At 40.9% G+C, this 17,985-nt stretch overlaps 1 protein-coding gene and 1 long non-coding RNA gene across 2 annotated transcripts; one reads left to right on the top strand and one right to left on the bottom strand.

Moving 5' to 3' along the window:
• Positions 1 to 238: 238 nt before the first annotated feature.
• LOC104315384 (nucleolar RNA helicase 2-like) lies at positions 239 to 16,844 on the bottom strand. Its single transcript, XM_069795779.1, has 15 exons — positions 16,671 to 16,844; positions 15,833 to 16,099; positions 14,433 to 14,508; positions 13,537 to 13,715; positions 11,844 to 11,961; positions 10,765 to 10,950; positions 10,058 to 10,203; positions 8,849 to 8,998; positions 6,952 to 7,113; positions 6,073 to 6,192; positions 5,196 to 5,269; positions 4,852 to 5,011; positions 4,413 to 4,547; positions 1,651 to 1,695; positions 239 to 792 (listed from the first exon to the last, which is right to left on the bottom strand). Exons 1-15 carry the CDS (start codon positions 16,773 to 16,775, stop codon positions 586 to 588), a joined length of 2,130 nt encoding a protein of 709 aa, XP_069651880.1. The 5' UTR covers positions 16,776 to 16,844; the 3' UTR covers positions 239 to 585.
• On the top strand, positions 4,080 to 6,220 carry LOC138687666 (uncharacterized). Its single transcript, XR_011326782.1, has 3 exons — positions 4,080 to 4,144; positions 5,841 to 5,938; positions 6,128 to 6,220. It is a non-coding gene; the product is annotated as an uncharacterized lncRNA (long non-coding RNA).
• Positions 16,845 to 17,985: the final 1,141 nt, after the last annotated feature.

Raw genomic sequence — 17,985 nt, 5'->3', positions numbered from 1 at the left:
CCCCCGCCCCTTCCGCCGGCGCTGCCCGGCCGGTCCCTTCCGCCGGCTTCCCCCCGCGCCCGGGCCGCCGGGTCCGGTCACCGGCTTGCTGCACCTCCTCGCCGGCAAAACAGCGCTCACCCTATGTAGTACCGCACGGACATGCCTCCTGATCGTGAAAAAAAACGTGCTCCGAGCGCGTACACTCGAACTCTGCTGCTCGCCTTCGCCGCCTTTTAAAACCTTGTAACAGAATGTCAACTGGTAAAATAACATTTTATTTTTCTGCAAAAATGTACAGGGTTGACCGGCAGTCAGTTAAGATCTATATATTACACAGCGAGCCAGGCTACAGTTCTGAATGCGACAGCCATATTCTGGAATAAAGTCAAAATGGCGATACGAGAAAGAAAGGGAACGGTAAGTTTTATTTTTTCTTGTGGTTTTTAAAGTGAACAGGATCTTTGTTATGACCAAAGCGGTACTGAGAAAAAAAAAAATCTGAATGACAGATTTTTCCAAGTGGTACAAACACACAGGAATAGCCTATTTTACTGTAATATAAAATACTGCAGTCCCATTTTTTCCACTTCTGGATTGTTGAAGTTAACGATCGAATGCTCTGTCAAAACTTCGTTTCTGGCCTCTGCTTCTGAATCTGTTTCTACCAGAGCTACCACGCCGCCCGTTCCTGGAGCTCGAGAAGCTTCGGCCATTTCCTCCACCGCTTCCTCCTCCTCGCTGCGATTCTACTAACTCGGGTAATTCAGTTGCCACGCACAAACGCCACTGTTTTGAATCTTCCCATCTTGCCTATTGAAATCAAGGCAGACATAGCAAGTTAAATTCTAGGAATGCAAATACAGGGTATTTCATAATTCCTAAATTTGCTCAACCGAAAAGGCAAAATTATGACCTGATACAGGGGATTCAAGTTTCTCACTAAAGTGGTCAATATGGGTTTCAAACTTTTAAGCGTAAGAGCTACAGCTGTCTGAGTACACCTCAGATACTATAGAACAGAATGGAAACCCCTCCTTAGAGCTTTACAGAGCAGCAGCAGCAGCAAACTCTTTCCCCACCTTTCATTTATTAAGAATACCACTATAATTATTACTGATCACAAATCCACACCCTTCCCTCAATCCCGCTCTAATCCAGAACAAAACATTGTTTTAGGAGTGAGTGAGAATGCTAGGGCATGAGAGTGCAGAGATATGCACTAAGGGAGAAGTACCTGAAGGAAGGATTGGAAGTCTAGGGAATTTTGGCGTGGGAACACTTAATTCTGCCAAGCAAAAACCTGGAATTCACTTTTCTGTGGAGAGAATTCTGAGTGAAAAGAATGGGGGGCAGGGAATAGGAAAAAGTGGATTTTATAGTGTAATGAAACTCCTTGCCTACAAAAATTAATCCAGCAGCAGTAACAAGGGATGGATCATTCACACAACCACTCTTCTCAGTGCAAGTTTCAAGCTACAGATTTTTGGAGACAGGGGAATACTTTAGGAAAGGAACGCTGTATGCTTGTTCTGTTCTGAAATTCCTTCAAAACCATCCCTTTTGCCACTAGGAAAGACAGGACACAGGCTACGAAATGTTTTCTGCCTAACCCAGTCCAGCCAGTTTCATCTACAGTCTGCTGTAACCAGAAAATTCAATGAATGTTACCTCTATTTCCTTTTGGTCTGCTGCAGGAATATCAAAGCACACACCCTAAAAAGAGAGAATAATTTTAATGGATACAAGTCTAGCCTTTTAATTGACTGCAACAACAACAACAACAACAAAAATAGAGCCTACAATCTATGTACTAGAACAAATAGGTTTACATTTCAAAGTGGTTTTTTAATAGATTTAAGATACTTCAAAATCTTTGAACTTTGAGACAGTTGCATCAGTATTTCTTAAGACACCAATACTTGCACTTCCTTAAATGTTTTCCTCAGATATACACATTTTTCTTTCCTCTGCATAGCCAGTATTTCCAATTCACATTTTCTTGCTCTTTAACAAGAAGCTTATAACCCTCTCCATCCCAAACTGTGGTCTACTGGCTTCTGCATTACTAATTTTGTAAATTCTTTCAAATCAGAAGTTTTAACCTATACTAAGAAATTTATTGTCCTGGTTTCAGCTGGGATAGAGTTAATTTTCTTCTTAGTAGCTGGTACAGTGTGGTTTTGATTTAGTGCGAGAACAATTTTGATAACACAGTGATGTTTTAGTTGTTGCTAAGTAGCGCTTATACTAAGTTAAGGATTTTGCAGCTTCCCACGCTCTGCCAGCAAGCAGGTGTACAAGAAGCTGGGAAGGAGCGTGGCCAGGACAGCTGACCCAAGCTAGCCAAAGAGATATTCCATACCATAGAATGTCATGCTCAGTATAGAAACTGGGAGGAGTTGGCTGGGAGGGCCCAATCGCTGCTCGGACATCAGGCAGCGGGTGGTGAGCAATTGCACCGTGCATCACTTGTCTTTTATTTGGTTTCATTTATCTGTGTCTTTTTTTTTGTTATATTCCTTTTCATTATTGTTATTATTGTTGTTATTATTATATTTTATTTTACTTTAGTTATTAAGCCGTTCTTATCTCAACCCACGAGTTCTACTTCTCTGTTTTGATTCTCCTCCCCATCCCACTGGGAGAGGGGAGGAGTGAGCGAGCAGCTGCATGGTGCCTAGTTGCCAGCTGGGGTTAAACCATGACATGTATACACCCACCAAACTGAATATTTAGGTTCAGACTCAAAATCTGAAGTTAAACTGCTTGAATGATTAAGTATAATACAAAGACAATTCTCTGTCTGACTAAGCAATCTGGATACCGAGAATTACAAATCTGATGCAGGGAAAACCATCCAGAGACAGTGTTCCACACATCAAATACAGAACAATGCTGTGAATAAAGAGACAGAGGGAAGGACAATAAAATAAATCTTGCCAATTAATACAATATCAAATATCGTGCGTGAAGGACACATTAAGAAAAAATTTCAGAGATGGAAATAGAAAAAATAGTTCACTGACATAAAGAAGTGTCCTCAAGTCAAATTTAAAATCAGAAGTGTCTGGTCAAGAAACCGTGTGAACTACGTGTGAAATTCATACAGCAAGGCATGCAGGTTAACTTTTACACAAAGATGGAATGTAGAAGAGAATACACACAGCATTGTTGTATTTATTGTTTTATTTTTAAAAAGAATTGTTTTATTTTTAAAAAAAAAAAAAAGTCTTTAAACTCTTGTTCAAGTGCAGGTTGTCCCTTGTTTTAGGCTTTCTGGTTTACCAAGTCTGGGTATCCTCAGTATTGGCATATAGCTGTGCTGTGATTTTGATGATTTGCTAAACTAGGTGCCATCAACACCTGACATTTTTACGTCTTTCTCCTTTTGATACTTCCAAAAGGCACATGTTCTACCTGCACTCATAGCAATCTCAATGCTTCTATTAGAAATCTCTGCATAAAAGCTCATTCAACACCTGCCTCTGAAGTGACCTCTGAACTGATCTTCAAACTGGTTTGGGGTCTTTTTAGTTTGTCTATTGCCATCCCTATCCCACACCACCTTAAATCATACAAAAACAGGGAAACACAAATGGAGTAGCTCCCTGTAGCAACACGTGGTATATGGTCTCTGCGATGGAAACTTCATCGTAGATATGAGTGAAGTATGCATGGCAATCTAGGTGAAAGCACCAGAAAAATAAAAGAGCAGAATAAGGGATAAGAGAATGGCATGTGTTGACAGCACATAAATTAATTAAGTCATCAAGATCACAGCATCTCTCTACAGTTTTATTGATCAGGGTACGTGGAGGAACAAGAAATACACCCAGAAAAAAACAAAGATGGAGCAAATCAGGAATAATGCCTAACAACCTGCAAAAGCAAGACATAAGCATTCCTTGTCCTCTGTGTCACCACAAATAATCCTGGACAGACTATTTGATCACACATTTTCATGTTTGTGAAGACCCATACAAATTCTGTGACAAGAAGAGGGAGGGAAATCCATTTTGTTTAAAGTAACTGTCTCTCAGTGAGCTTTGCTACAGTGGTTGCAACACTCGTAAGTACAAAGTAACTTTCTGATCTTTCCATCACAACTGATTGCCCTAAGAAATCCTGTTCTGTGTTTTGTCATTAAGGCACAGTAAACATGGTTCATACCTTTCACCTGTTCTGCTATCCCTATAGCTGTGCTATATCCTGCATTATACTACCTCCTTAGCATGTCAGTGGAGCAGAGCCCTAAGCCCCTGAGATGCCTAAGCCCTAATAAAACAGATTGAGGCCCATCCTTCTATAGGTCATGACCTTATCAACAGAGCCTGGAACGGGTCAAAAAGGACCAGATATGTCCCCTGACAATTGCTGAGAAAAGGCTACAACCAGAAGAGCTCAGCAGCAAAGATACAAAGAAATCTTACCATTTTTCCCTTGAGGAAACACATTCTGTTCACCTTCCTGTCAACATTATCACCCAACAGTTCTCGCAGTCTTCGCCAAGCATAGCTCATATTGTTTATTTCTTCAGAGCAGTGTAGTATCATTGTAACAAATCCCTAAAGAGTAAGAAATTGGGCATGCTCCATTCAGTCAGAGGAATAAGCTTCAGCACATCTATCATACACGAGAAACCTGCTAATTTACAGTTTATAAACCAAGTTTTCAAGTGGATACTGTTATGGGAGAGCAAGTATATTTATAGCCACTATAATCTTGCTTTTAACTAAATCAGTAGTTCCTAGTGGCTTAAGTACAGTTCCCATAAACAAAATCATAAGGAGACAAATAATTCTCCGTTTAAACAACACAAAGGTGTGTTGGGTTTTTTTCAGATTCAAATGTTAAACCATACACCCTTACCGCATCTGAGTTCAGCAGGGAGCGCTGTTCAATGGAAGTAGCACCTGAAATATGGGCTAGAGCTGCAGCCAGAGCATTAACTGGTCCCCTTTCTTGTATTACCAACCGAGCAGGTTCTATGAAATACTCAATAGCAGTTTGAGGAACAGAATCAAGACACCTAAGTAATTAAAGCAAAAATAAAAAGAAAAAATTATACACTAGTATTTACTAGGCTCTGGAATAGAAGAAAAACAGCAGTCCAAGACTTTTAAGAGTGGTCAGTTCAGAGAGACGGCAATGAACAATCCAAACAGCCCTTCTGAACAAGGAAGATGCAACAGGTCTTGAGTCACCGAACACACCTGATGGCATCTTTGCTGGAAGCCTTTATTATGTCTGTTGCAGTAGGAACACCAACACGCTTGAATGTAATGCCCTGAAATTTAAAAAGCAAAATACAGATTAAAGTTGCAGACGATAAATAATTCAGTTCTAAAGAAACAGTGTTGGACTCCAATGAAACAAGCATTTAAATTTATCATTTTTCTTCTTCTTTTCATCTTTTAACTCCCAACTTTTGCTAGGGAAAATTACAAAGTTAAGCTTACAGTGAAATGGGTAACACTTAAAAGCATTTTATGCACCAGGTCAGTTTAAATGATCCAGTGACCTTAAACTGAAATAAATAGAGACCATTTTGGCAGATTCCAGGGGAAAGTAGTGCTGCGAATTCTAAATTATTAATTTTAGTCTGATCTACTTGGATTAACGTACAAGTTACACAGCCTTTCTAAATGTAAGCCTGAGTTTTATGTGCCAAGACTAAACCATCTCATCTCAACTGAATACTTAATTGGTGAGAAAACTACCATATGGAACAGTGCACAAAGTGCAAAAATGGAAGTAACAGTTCTCAGTAAAGCTACACATATTCAAACCACTGATCAGACGATAAGCCAGGGTGAACATTAAACTGAAATCCTGCTAGCTTTTTCTCATTTCCACAGGTACAATCCACTGGCATTTGCTGAAAAAGCGTGGGCATGAGAATCTGCAGCGCGTTCCCCACTCCACAGTAATTGACAGTGTACCCAAACTGTGCTAGGTAACTGAACCTCAAATGGGTGCTTTATAAGCTATATTCTGTAACTGAACTATTGAACAAAACAGGAAGATTTTACATGCTACCCTAACATATTACATTTGAGTGCTCATGATTAGAAGAAAACTATACTTTACCGCTTTTTGTTCCACATATCTTAATTGATGTTCTTCCTTTCGCTGATAAAAACAGATACAGATCCCAGTTCGTCCAGCCCGGCCTGTGCGTCCAGAACGATGGATATAGGACTCCACATCCTTCAAAATAAAAAGCTTTATGACTTACCTAATTTACTGTAATTTAATCAATTCATTGCATTCACATAACTTAGTAGAAGCTATTACAGTTAAGCCACAACAATACACAATAACTGCATCAGAGAATTAAATTAAAAAACATTGTTTCACTGAAGTCAAATGAATAAGCTTTTCCATAACCCTGTAAAAATCATGGTTTGAAAGCCAGAACCATGAGCATTAATCAACTAAGTCTTGTTTTGCCATCACGACAGAGAGTATAAGAAAACATTTTGAGCCTGTATACCTCTATAACAATCCCACTCAGCCTTCTGCATATCAACTTGAGCACAATTACTCAGATACTAATAGCGAATTCACTGAAAAATTATTTCTTTCAAACCATCTTAACTTTAGCCCATGTTCTCACTGTTGGGGTCACCTCCCTGTATATGCCCCTACTTAGTGAATCGTTCTTGCAAGACAAACAGCCTTTCTTCACTTCTCACTGCTTCCAGACTTGCAGTCACCACACATGGCCTTGAAGGGAGAGGCCTCAAACAGCCTTAAAGGCATTTTAAGGAGACCATCTTTAAACATACTAGGGACTGAAACACTCTGAAAAAATCCTCTAAGAAACTACTTTGTATCAGGACATTCCTTACCCTTAAATGCAGTGCTGGTATACTCTGTTTTATGAATATCATCACTTGATAGCATTTACTACTTGAAAACAAACCTATAAATTATTACAAGACACCCAACATAACCATCTCCTACCTTTGGTGGCGAACTTTGTACAACCAGGTCAACTTCAGGGATATCTAAACCACGGGCAGCTACGTTGGTTGCAACCAGAACTTTAAATGTGCCATTTCTAAAACCTTTCAGTGTGATCTCTCTTTGCTTCTGAGGAATGTCACCATGCAATGACTGGCAATCCTGAAAAACAGTTATTATTATAGGATTGTACCAAAACCCAAGACAGTGCTCCATTTTATGGTCAGTTTTGGGTACAATATCTTGGTATTCGATAGATACCGTACGGAAAGATACAGAAAAACTCAATTACTAGAGTTCATATTTTAGGTGTCTTACAATATTTACTCAGTACTTCTTATTCATATACCTCAAAGACAGAAGTAGGAAATAAAGGTAGGAAAACAGAATAGCAACATGTGTCTTATCTCCACCTCTAATTATTGTGACCTATGAAAACAACTATGCCCCAACTTGCCATCCACACCACCTATGCAAGGCTTAGCTGTTTCAAAATAGTCATCGACAATTTTCTCAGGCCTTCTTAGTATTCATTTAGACATCTTTTCCAAATATATTAATTTCCCCCACCACCAATTGAAAGACTAAAATATAAGTGGCCCCAAAAAAATGAACTACAGCTTCAAAGATATTTTTTTTAAATCCAAACATTCTGAAAGTCCTTGTGTATTACAGCAATAACAAGTATGAAGACCAAACATACAAAAATTCTTTATTTCTCCACATTTCACAGCTTGCCTGTAGACGGCTACCATGTTTTCCACACGTAAACAGAGAATGATTTGAAAAAAAATGCTAACATAATGCTAGGGCCAAAAATTTTTTTTCAGACAGTTTTGGATTAACATCAGCTGGTAAATGGAACAGGCATATATTCTGTTAGTGAATATTAACATGCTAAAATAGGAACATCTGAGTAATTTCCTTCTCTTGCATGCCAAGATCAGACTTCTGCATTGCCCGTGCAAGATTTGGTATCGCTATCACCACCAATAATGCAGGATAAGGCTCCATGCTCAGGTTTGGCTGTTACTGAGGTCATCTAGGAGTGTGGGAGAAACACTCGTGAACACAGTTGCGGCAGATGAAAAAGCTTCTCCTTTCCCTGGGAACATAATGCTATACTGCTTTCTAGACATAACTTAACACATCTCCTCAATGAAAACATATACAGAAAACGTAGTTGCTGTGATACCACCACCAAAACCCGAGCATGCAGTGCCAGTGTCACTACACATGATAAACATTGCACCACTACATCAACAAGTTATTTTCCACCAGGGCTAGAGTGTGCCACACCACAAATCTCAGGAATACACTAGAGGTCATTCACAAGAGATGGCAGATTGAATTCTTTCTGTGTATACATCTTTAAACTCTTCATAACAGCTAATAAACATCTTACTGAAATTACAAATATAGCCTCTGTTATATTACAGCTCTAAACCCTAATCGCCCCCACTGACAACACTAATTAGTGTCAGCATCACAGCTCAGTAACTGCTATTCCAGTAACATGACCTGTTATCCTAGTAGCTCTCTAAGTCTACTACCATCTTTTAACCCAAGACCGTCCTCTCTACAGAAAAATTAATTCACAACTGCTTCATTTAATGTCAATGAGAACTCTTATTTTAAGAAGAGAGTCCTTTGCAGCCCCGTATCTGTTAGTGCAGCCTAGTCCTGAAGAGTATAATGCTGTAAACTTTCAACCAGTTTGTCGGGGTTTTTTTTAAAGGTTCTTTTTGGCAGTTTTTAAATTATCTGACCACCTGCAAAAGCCTGCCTTATCCACTTTGAAAGTCTCTCTTTAAAACGTACTCAGCGTAGGTATGGCATCCTATAGGGTTGACACATCTCTGACAGGTTTTGTTACTTAATACAGATTATAACATACCTGTTTGATTGAAGCATTCAGAGCCAGTTCATTTGCCTCCTTTTTGGTCTCACAGAAGACGATGGTCCTCCCATGGCTGCCACTGTAGACCTGAATGACATCTCCAATAACCGCAGCTCTCTGAGACCAGTGACACTCTATTGCTAAATGCTATGGAAAAGAATTCCAGTGTTTAGCTTACATAAAACCACAAGATTCTTTTTTAATACATTTGAAACTGTAAAATCCAGAAATACTAAAGAGTTGTACAGTTTCCTGATGGGCAAGATATGCTAACTCACGTTCCTGGAACGTGCAAAATCCATAAGGCTCTTATATCCACCACAATTAGTCTAACATCAAGTGAAATAATTACAGTAAGAGGAAAAAAGATGACAGTCTACAAATCACTTTTTTAAAGCAAGGACAAAAAACCAGGGAGATGTTATACCGTTTCTCTGGAGGATAGCCAGGGGTGCAAGATTTTGCCACAGTTCTATCAACCAAAGCTTTACATCAGATAAAGCAACACAAATACAGTATGTTAAAAACTTTTTTCAAGCACAAGATTAACATTCTTTCAATCTCACTTGATACAATTATTATGTATCCAACTGATCTGTCAAAGTAACTGCTAAGGAGTACTTAAGCAGAAACAATATCTTATTTTGTCAAGTAAAGATAATTAAATCAGGCTTCTACCAAAGCAGAAACAATATCTTATTTTGTCAAGTAAAGATAATTAAATCAGGCTTCTAGCATGTATGTATTGTATTCCTTGCTATGGTATTTACTGCACAGCAAGCAAAGGCCTAGTAAGGTAAGATACTACAGGAAGTTTGAAAAAAAATCTCCTGTATACAGAACAGCAGAATTCGACTGTGATGTCCATGGTGATTTAAAAGAGCCAGGTTGATGTTAATGTGTGCCTTTTGCTTCCAACTTGGATAAATTCAGATACCGGTTTTCTCTGAAAACCAACAAAACTAACTGATAACTGAATCCTCACTCTACCTTAGATGTCTATATGGTTACCAGATGCTGTAAGAAGAGAGACAGATCCTAAACCTAGAAAGAGTTTGACTAGCTGTAATGTGCCTTATGCTTAAAAAAATAATTCTCAAAACAACTTTCAACATCATTCTGATAATGCACCTTAGGATGGGATGACCATTTGTAGCATAAAGGAAAAGAGAAAAGGCCTGAAAACATTCCATATTCAATACTCACTTCTACTGTCGTAGCTGCCTTTTGAGTTCTTTTCCCAATAAGGTCAATCTGTTCATATCTAGACTTCATGTATTTCTTAGCCACGTCATATACCCAATGTGGGCAAGTTGCAGAAAACAGTAGTGTCTGGGGATTGTCTTCAGAATCTTAAAACACAGTTTTAAAACAATGTTTCACAAACTTCATATGTTTCACCTTACAGATGTATATAAACTGATTATATGGGTTATTAAAAATATGAGGTCAAATATCAGTATATAAAATAAAGAAGGCAAATCTGCTTTTTAAATTTATGCATTACCGACATCTGGAGAAAAAATATTCTACAAAGTCTAAAGATTTTCAAGGTTACGAAAAAAGTTTCTATGACCAAAAATCCTGTCTATTTTCAAGTGATGAAAAGCGGAAAAAGCTTCTAACTCCTTTTAACTGGAAGAAGTCCAAGCATGACTTAGAGATAGGTGCCAAAGAAAGTTATTTACAGATCCCTAGCTGCTGGATTTTAAGCTTTGCAAAGGTCCTATGAATGATGCCCACTTTCACAACACTTCCTCACATATTGCATTCACAGTACATTTCCTACAATATATAGTATTGAGTCATTTTTAAACAAAGCCGCCCTGCAATTTTCAGAAAAATGTACCTGAACTTTAGCAGACTAAATTATTACTAATATTTCCTACTATTTGTTTAAATATTGAGATTACCCTTCTTGTATGCAACTCGTAAAATGTCTTCCACTTGTTCAGCAAATCCCATGTCCAGCATCTGGTCCACTTCATCAAGTACAACATGTTTCACCTTGGTCAGGTCCAGCTTGCCATTCTGAAGATGGTCTTTGATTCGACCAGGTGTCCCAACCAAAATGTCAATGCCACTTCTCATGAGATCAACTGATAAACAGGAAAGAGCAGAAGAGGAGTTAGCAGTGAACTAGGGGGCATTCTCTACGTTACAAACACATGGTAACCATTCATGAGTATTCTCCTTACAAATATAAGTGAGGACAAATGATGAGAAGTGAGGAGAAAACTTGGTGGGGGAAAAAAAAATACCAAAAAGCCAAAACTGGTGAGATAGAATTTCTACTGCTCTTCCTGAAGGAAAAAGATTTCCCATCTCCCTCTCCTCTCCCCATGATTTAAAGTGGCAAACCAAGAGCTTCTTTTAACATACTTTGGAAATAGTTAGCTCTTCCCAAATTGTCTACTTTAATTGGAAACTTAAAAAAAAACTTTATTCAACTATCCAAATTACTGAAATCACCTCCTTCCTGAAGTTCTGCAGGAAAAAAAAAAAATTCATCCCTGATGTCTCAAGAGATATTACGATGAAAGAGCTTATTCTCCTTCCTGCTCTCATTTGCCTTGTTTACAACCATGAAGACAGTAAATTATGCTGTCACAATAAAGAAATTCCTCTTCACTTTAAAAATCCTCTAGATATTCCGTATCACACAAAAAAACCCACACCCACTCACAGCTCTAAGACTAAACTTTTTTTAAAGAAAATATGTTTACAAGAACCTAAACCCAAATACTCTGTATACACACAGTATAATCTCTTTCACTTTATAAATAAAGTACACAAGTAGACAAGGAACATCAAGAATATAATTGAGAGCTACGGTTATTTCTTACCATAAGATCTGGTTCTGACCTACTAAATTCACCATGAATACTCTCCAGTTCTTGAGTTAAATGTGTGTGTTTGGAAGGGCCCAAATGCACATTTCAAATATGTCAGTCAATCGACATTTCAATTATTAGTGGTAAATGTCACTTACTTTGTCCATTATATGGAGTTCCTCCATAAAAACAAGCTACTGTTAGCTTTCTTGTGATGTCCTTGAAATCTTTAGCAACCTGGTTTGCCAGCTCTCTTGTTGGACAAAGAACTAGTACCTAGATAGAAGACAGACAAACAGATGTTCTCTCAGCATGGCTTCTGCCAAGAAACCACTAGACTTCTAATCGTTAGTTTAGGTCTAACCATTTACATAATTAAAAAAAAATAGTCTGGTTTAAATAGTTATCTAAGCAAAGATTAAAGAAACACACTGCTTAAGTCTCTTGTAACATTAATCTCCTTCAGCACATACTCATTTAGGCCAGGCTAACTTCTTTTTAAACGAGATGGACAGGAGGTACTTAAATCTTATTTAACTTTAGCTCTTGAACAGATCAGCTACAGGTTTTCTTCTACATCTGCATATGCTGTTTGAGTACAAGACTGAAGGACTTGGGTAATAAAAGGTTTTTACGCATGTTCGGTAATGCTTCACAGTCCTGTGAGAAGGTGTAAGAAAGAGCTATCAAATGCTTCTCAGCTTCCCTGTGACTGGGGGAAACATATGTTCAGTCTGCAAAGCTGGTGTTCAGCATGGTTCTGGAGCCTGTGCTGATATCCCCGCAGAAGCAACCAAGGAGCCATTCTCTCTTCCAATACACAGGCTTCACTGCACATGATGGACAAGCTACTAGCTAGGTGTTTTACCTGATTTACTTTAACGTGTGACTGCAATACTGCTTTCAAACCTGGCATCAGTGGCTTGACAAAAGGAATCTTAAAATCCTTACCCTGTTACTTCTTTCAACATTGAAACGCATCACAAAAAAGTAAGTAGTAGTGTACTATGGCAGAGTGAGGCCTGAAATCTTTTTTATTTTAAGACTTGCGACTCCCTCAAGGAAAGCTTTCCCTTCTTCACAAGACTGTGCCAAATCTAGAGCCAGCATTCTCAGTCAGACAGCCAACATGATGGGCAGATGCAAATAAACCCACTAGTACTCATTTTGGAATGAGTTTCAGGTAATCTGTGAGATGGGTGACAAGATGAAATAAACTGTCAAAAAAAAAAATATTGCACTATTAATGGGGATACAATAAGCTTTGGCCTATCTAGTTTTGGAGGGAATCGTAAGAATTTGGTGAAAAAACATACATGGTATTCCCTAGCAGAATGCAGACAGCTCATAATGAATCTGCATTTTCTGGAGCAGAAGCTTCAGTATCTGGTGGCGGTCCTAGTGAAAACCAAGACTATTTTTAAAACCTCCCACTATTTACATGTTTAAACAAACATGTTTAAGTAGACAGCTTTTATTGATCAGAAAAAGTCACTAATCTGTTACTAATTTGGGAGAAAAACAAGCATCCAGTAACCACTGGACCTGAATAGGTAAGGTGACTGAAGCAAATTAAGTAAGGACACGTTGAACACCTGTAGTTTCAGTCTCCCTGTAAGCAGAAAAAGGAATTGACAAGTGGATAGAGCTATTTTGCTCTTTACTCTTGATCAGAGGGTATGAGGCAGCACAGAATTAAGGCAAAGCCCAACAAACATAATTTTCAAAGAATCTTTAACAAGGGTTGGCTTATACTTGCACAAACTTGAAGAACTTTTCCAGCAGGTTAAAACTCTGAATCACTCTGACATAAGACAAAGCAAAAGCAGCATTCTAAGTAAGCGTAGTTACCTTTGGTGAACGGCCTCTTCTTCTTTCCTGTGAGTCTCCCTGAAGCTTTTCAATTAAGGGAATAGCAAAAGAGAATGTTTTCCCCGTTCCAGTTCGTGCCTGAGCAATTACATCTTTGCCAGAATATACTGGGTCAAAGGTCTTCACTTGCACGGGAAACAGGTACGTCACTCCTCGAGCTGTGACAATTTCAACAGACTTCCTTAATGAGATCATTTTAGAAGCGTTCTTGCATACTCTTCAGAGGAAGTTATCCCAAGCAGAACTTCCATCAACTCTAAAGTCAGGAGTCTGTCATCACCTCCACTGGTTTATTTAATCACAGAGGTCATCTGTAAAGAGTGCCCTGGGACTGTCCATTTTATTTTCCCACTTCATACCCCCAGACACAGGGCTAGCTGGGACAGATGAAGTTACTAGCCTTTAATGAAAGCTTTTAAGTACTGTAGCTTTATTTATGTAATACTCCCCACCTATCTATGAAAATATCTTCCTTTCAAATAAGACATATGTCAAAACCACTTCTACTCTTCTCTTAATTGATACTAAGTCATGCACAAACTAATGTCAAAGATACTAAATATAACCGGTTTTCCTTTACTCACACTGAAATAACTGAATTGAAGAATTCTCCACATATTAAGTTGGGGGTTTTTTGAGCTTATGTCATTTAAAATTTTACTGTAAATGCTAAACTGGGCAATACTGCAAACAGAAACGTCTATGTTCAAAGATGTGTTTAGAGTAGGCAATCAATATGCCTTCTATATAGCATCTGTGCTTGCATACGCACAAGCAGAGCACATCTCAAAGCTCACTGATTGAATATGTTGAACATAAAAACACATGACAGAGATCATTTACTTTCTGTGGTCACATCATGCCAAGAAATTTACCTTGAAGAAGCTGAACAGTCCCTTTGGAAATAGGAAAATTGGAGAAAGCACCCTCTTTCTGTTCTTCAGTCATCTCCTGTTAGGTAAACAAAAAAATCAGATAACGTTCCATGTGAATATCGTATGACCATCAGAAAATTCAAGGTAATGGCACAGGCACTGGTATCATACCCAAGGGTCAAATTTTCATTGACAGTTCACAGGTGCAGCTAAAGAACCTTCTTTGTTTTACTTACTATCATATTTCAAAGTTAAACAAAAGTGATCTGTAATTTAAGTTAAGACTGTTTCATATCAAATGGCATAACCCTGTAAATGCAAAACACCCAAATTAAAACTCTGAGAACTCTTAATTAAATTTTAACATTCTATTTTAAATAATTACCAATGGCCTAACTTATTATGTTGTAATATGCAAAAATCAGGCTTGATATCTAGCCTATTTCCTACTTCCCAATGAATACAGCACAGTGATTTACAGATACAGAAATCGATCCCCAAAAGAATCACATCACGAGGTAGAGCATGAAATTTACCTACTCAGTAATGCATTACTTCCATATACGTTTTAACAGCACAGTGATTAGAATCCAGAGCATGAGGAAAGAATGCTAACCCTGGAAACCATGGAAACCCTGGATGCTTTGTGAAGCATCAATTGGAACAAGAAACAAAACCAGGCAACCGCAGAACATACAGGTATAAAGACTTTTCAAAACAAATCCTAGGTACAGCAAGATGTTTCCCTTAAAAAAAATATGTGGTTCATGTCAAGCAATTTTAAAGGAACCTAAATCAAATAGAAATAGTCAGACAAAATAAAAACATTCTTACAGAAAGACTTAAAAAGACTTACAAACATTACAACATGATATTTTATTAGATTAAGGACCATCTTACCACGTTAACAGCTACTATTTAAAAAGATGATACATAAAAACATATTAATATGTAACTTTTCTTTTTCCACTAGCTAAAACCAAGTAATTCTTATTTCACTAGAGAAGTACTTATAATACCAAAAAGAAGTCAATTAAACTACATTTGTGGCAATGACAATCAAATCTAATGGTGCTGAATCATATTAAAGCACCATCTCACTGCAGCTTGTCCTTCTGCCAACAGCTACCACAGTACCGGACTGTTGAAGTGAGAAAACCATGGTGCGCTGATCTAGAACTTCAGGACTTCCAGTATTTAAAATTTTTGCAAATAATCGACAGAAGGGACAGTTCAAGTAGCTTTAAACCCTGAAAATTTACAGCGGTCTTTCCACTGATAGGGAGGCAAAAAAAGGAAAAATAACCTGTTCTAAATTTAACCTTGTTGCAACGCAGGAGTTGAAAGCTAGACTCATCACTAAATCAACTAAATGTAACTACATCAATCATTAGTTTTACCTGCTCTTGATCACTGTCACCGTCACCACTTGACGTTTCACTAGAGTTACTGTGCCGTTTTCCGTGGGTGGATTTAACGCTTAAGGAAGATAATCTCGTGTTCTCCGGGCTTTCTTCTCTCATAGCACCGTTTTGTTTAACTCTGCTCCTTGATTTCTTGAGTTTCGGGGAATCAACTTCATCCTCCGACTGCTCACTTTCATCCGTCTGAGTCCTTCTCCTCCGAGATTTGTCATGGCGTTTAGATTTCTTCTCTTTTTTCTCCTTCTGGTAAGGCACAGAGCAACGCAGCGGTACATGAAAATACACGCACGTGACCCAAGCGACACGGAACAGAGAAGACTAAAGCGACACGGACAGTTAAAACTAAAAGTCTACGTTCTGGGGACCGAACGCGGGCACTTTCCCCACCACGGGACACCCGGGTCTTCATTTTCGGGGCTCCTCCCCCCCCACACGCCCCGCAGCCTGCACCCCACAGCGCTCCCCGGGCCCCTGCGCGGCGCTGGACGGTCACGCGCGTGCTCCAGCAGCCCCACCACCACCCCCCCACGGCGGGGCCGTCCCGACACGAGGCGGGGGCCGTGGCCCGGCGCCACAGGCCGTGCAGCCCGCCGACCTCCTCCCGGGAGGCCCCGCCGCCGCCGCGCACGTGGCCGGGCGGGCGGGCGGGCACGCCCCGTGGCCACGCCGCGCAGACCCGCCCCGGCCCACGCCACCGGGGCGGGCGAGACCCGCCGGACACGAGCCTCACAGCGTGGAGGCGAGGCGAGGCGAGGCCGAGCGGCGCGGCCAGGCCGTAGCCGGCCGCGAAAGGCCCCGGAACCCTTCCCGGTACCTTGTGCCGCCGCCGGCTGCTTTCCAGGGCTGATTCGGTCTCCATAGGGCACTCGGGATCCGACTCGGCCCCGCTGCTAGCGCTAAACCGGGCGGCTTCAGGCATCTCCGCACACCGGTAGCCGCGCCGCGCCGCGCCACGCCGGTGGTGCCGCCGCCGGCCGCCGTGTGACAGAAACAGAACCCGCCCACTGCCCCGGCAACGGGGGCGGGGCCGCGCCCCTCACCACCCGCCCGGCAGCCAATAGGCTGCCGCCCCCGCCGATAGACTACAAGGCCCAGCATGCCTCGGGGCTCCCGCCCCCCCCCCCCCCCCCAGACTCCAAGAGCCAGCGTGCTCCGCGCCCGCGAGGCGTTGGAGCTCGTGGCGGCTCCCGCGCCTCCGCCGTGAGGCGTCCGCCATGACGGGCGGGCGGAGGGCGGCTTGCGGTTCCTGCGCCGGCTTTCCACCGCGGCTTGCGTCGTTGCCGTGCCCCCGTTGCGCGTGTGAGCCCCTGGGAGGAGTTTTTGAAGGAAGCGGAAAAGCTGCGGGCGGGCGGCGTGAGGGGCTGAGGGCGAGAGAGCTCCTGGGGAAGGCCGAGGGGGAGATGCCGGTACCGGCGTGACTGAAACCGGCCGCGGACCGAGGCGGACGGGAGAGCGCGCTGCAGGGCTCTGCTCAGCCCCAGCCACCACAACCGCAGTTTCTTCCACTTCTTCACAGCCAGAGACACCTTCCCTAAAAGAAATCTCCCAGTAGCTTTAAAAACTGGTAACTACAACTTTAGCCTTCTGTCTCCATAGCTACTGGAGGCAAGTTTTCAGCAGTGAAAGAGCCTAACGTAGTCGGTAACAGCATGACCAAGTGCCTCTGTAAGGTTTGAAAGGACCACAAGCCTTTTGTGATTAGCAGCATGCTTCCAGCACAGTCTGCTTTTAGCTACAGGAAGAAATCAGGATTAAGAAGTCAGAATTAGTCTTCTGAACTAAAAGCTGTGAAGCGATCCTGGCGGCTGCCAGGTTGTTGATTCCTTAAAAGAAGGAAAGGGGTGGTCAGGAGCAGAGCAGGAGCGCGCAGGCCTGCGGCAGGGTTTTTTTCAGAGCAATGCCACTGACCATACCTGTTGTCTCCTGCACCAACGCATTTTCATTTGCAAAGACTAAATCCTGCTTGCCAGATATAAACACACCAAACAGATTCAGGAGGACAGCTGAGATTTCATCAGGACACAATGAGACAACCTCGGGATTCAAAGGAGTTTTCGTACTAACAAGGTGCATGCAAGTCTAGTTCATTTGTTTTGTTTTCTGACAGGGGAGATGGAGCATGCTGTTAT

The sequence above is a fragment of the Haliaeetus albicilla genome, chromosome 11 (genome assembly GCF_947461875.1).
Source record: "Haliaeetus albicilla chromosome 11, bHalAlb1.1, whole genome shotgun sequence".
Taxonomy (NCBI): Eukaryota; Metazoa; Chordata; class Aves; order Accipitriformes; family Accipitridae; genus Haliaeetus; species Haliaeetus albicilla.
This window is presented reverse-complemented; position numbering and strand designations above follow the sequence as displayed.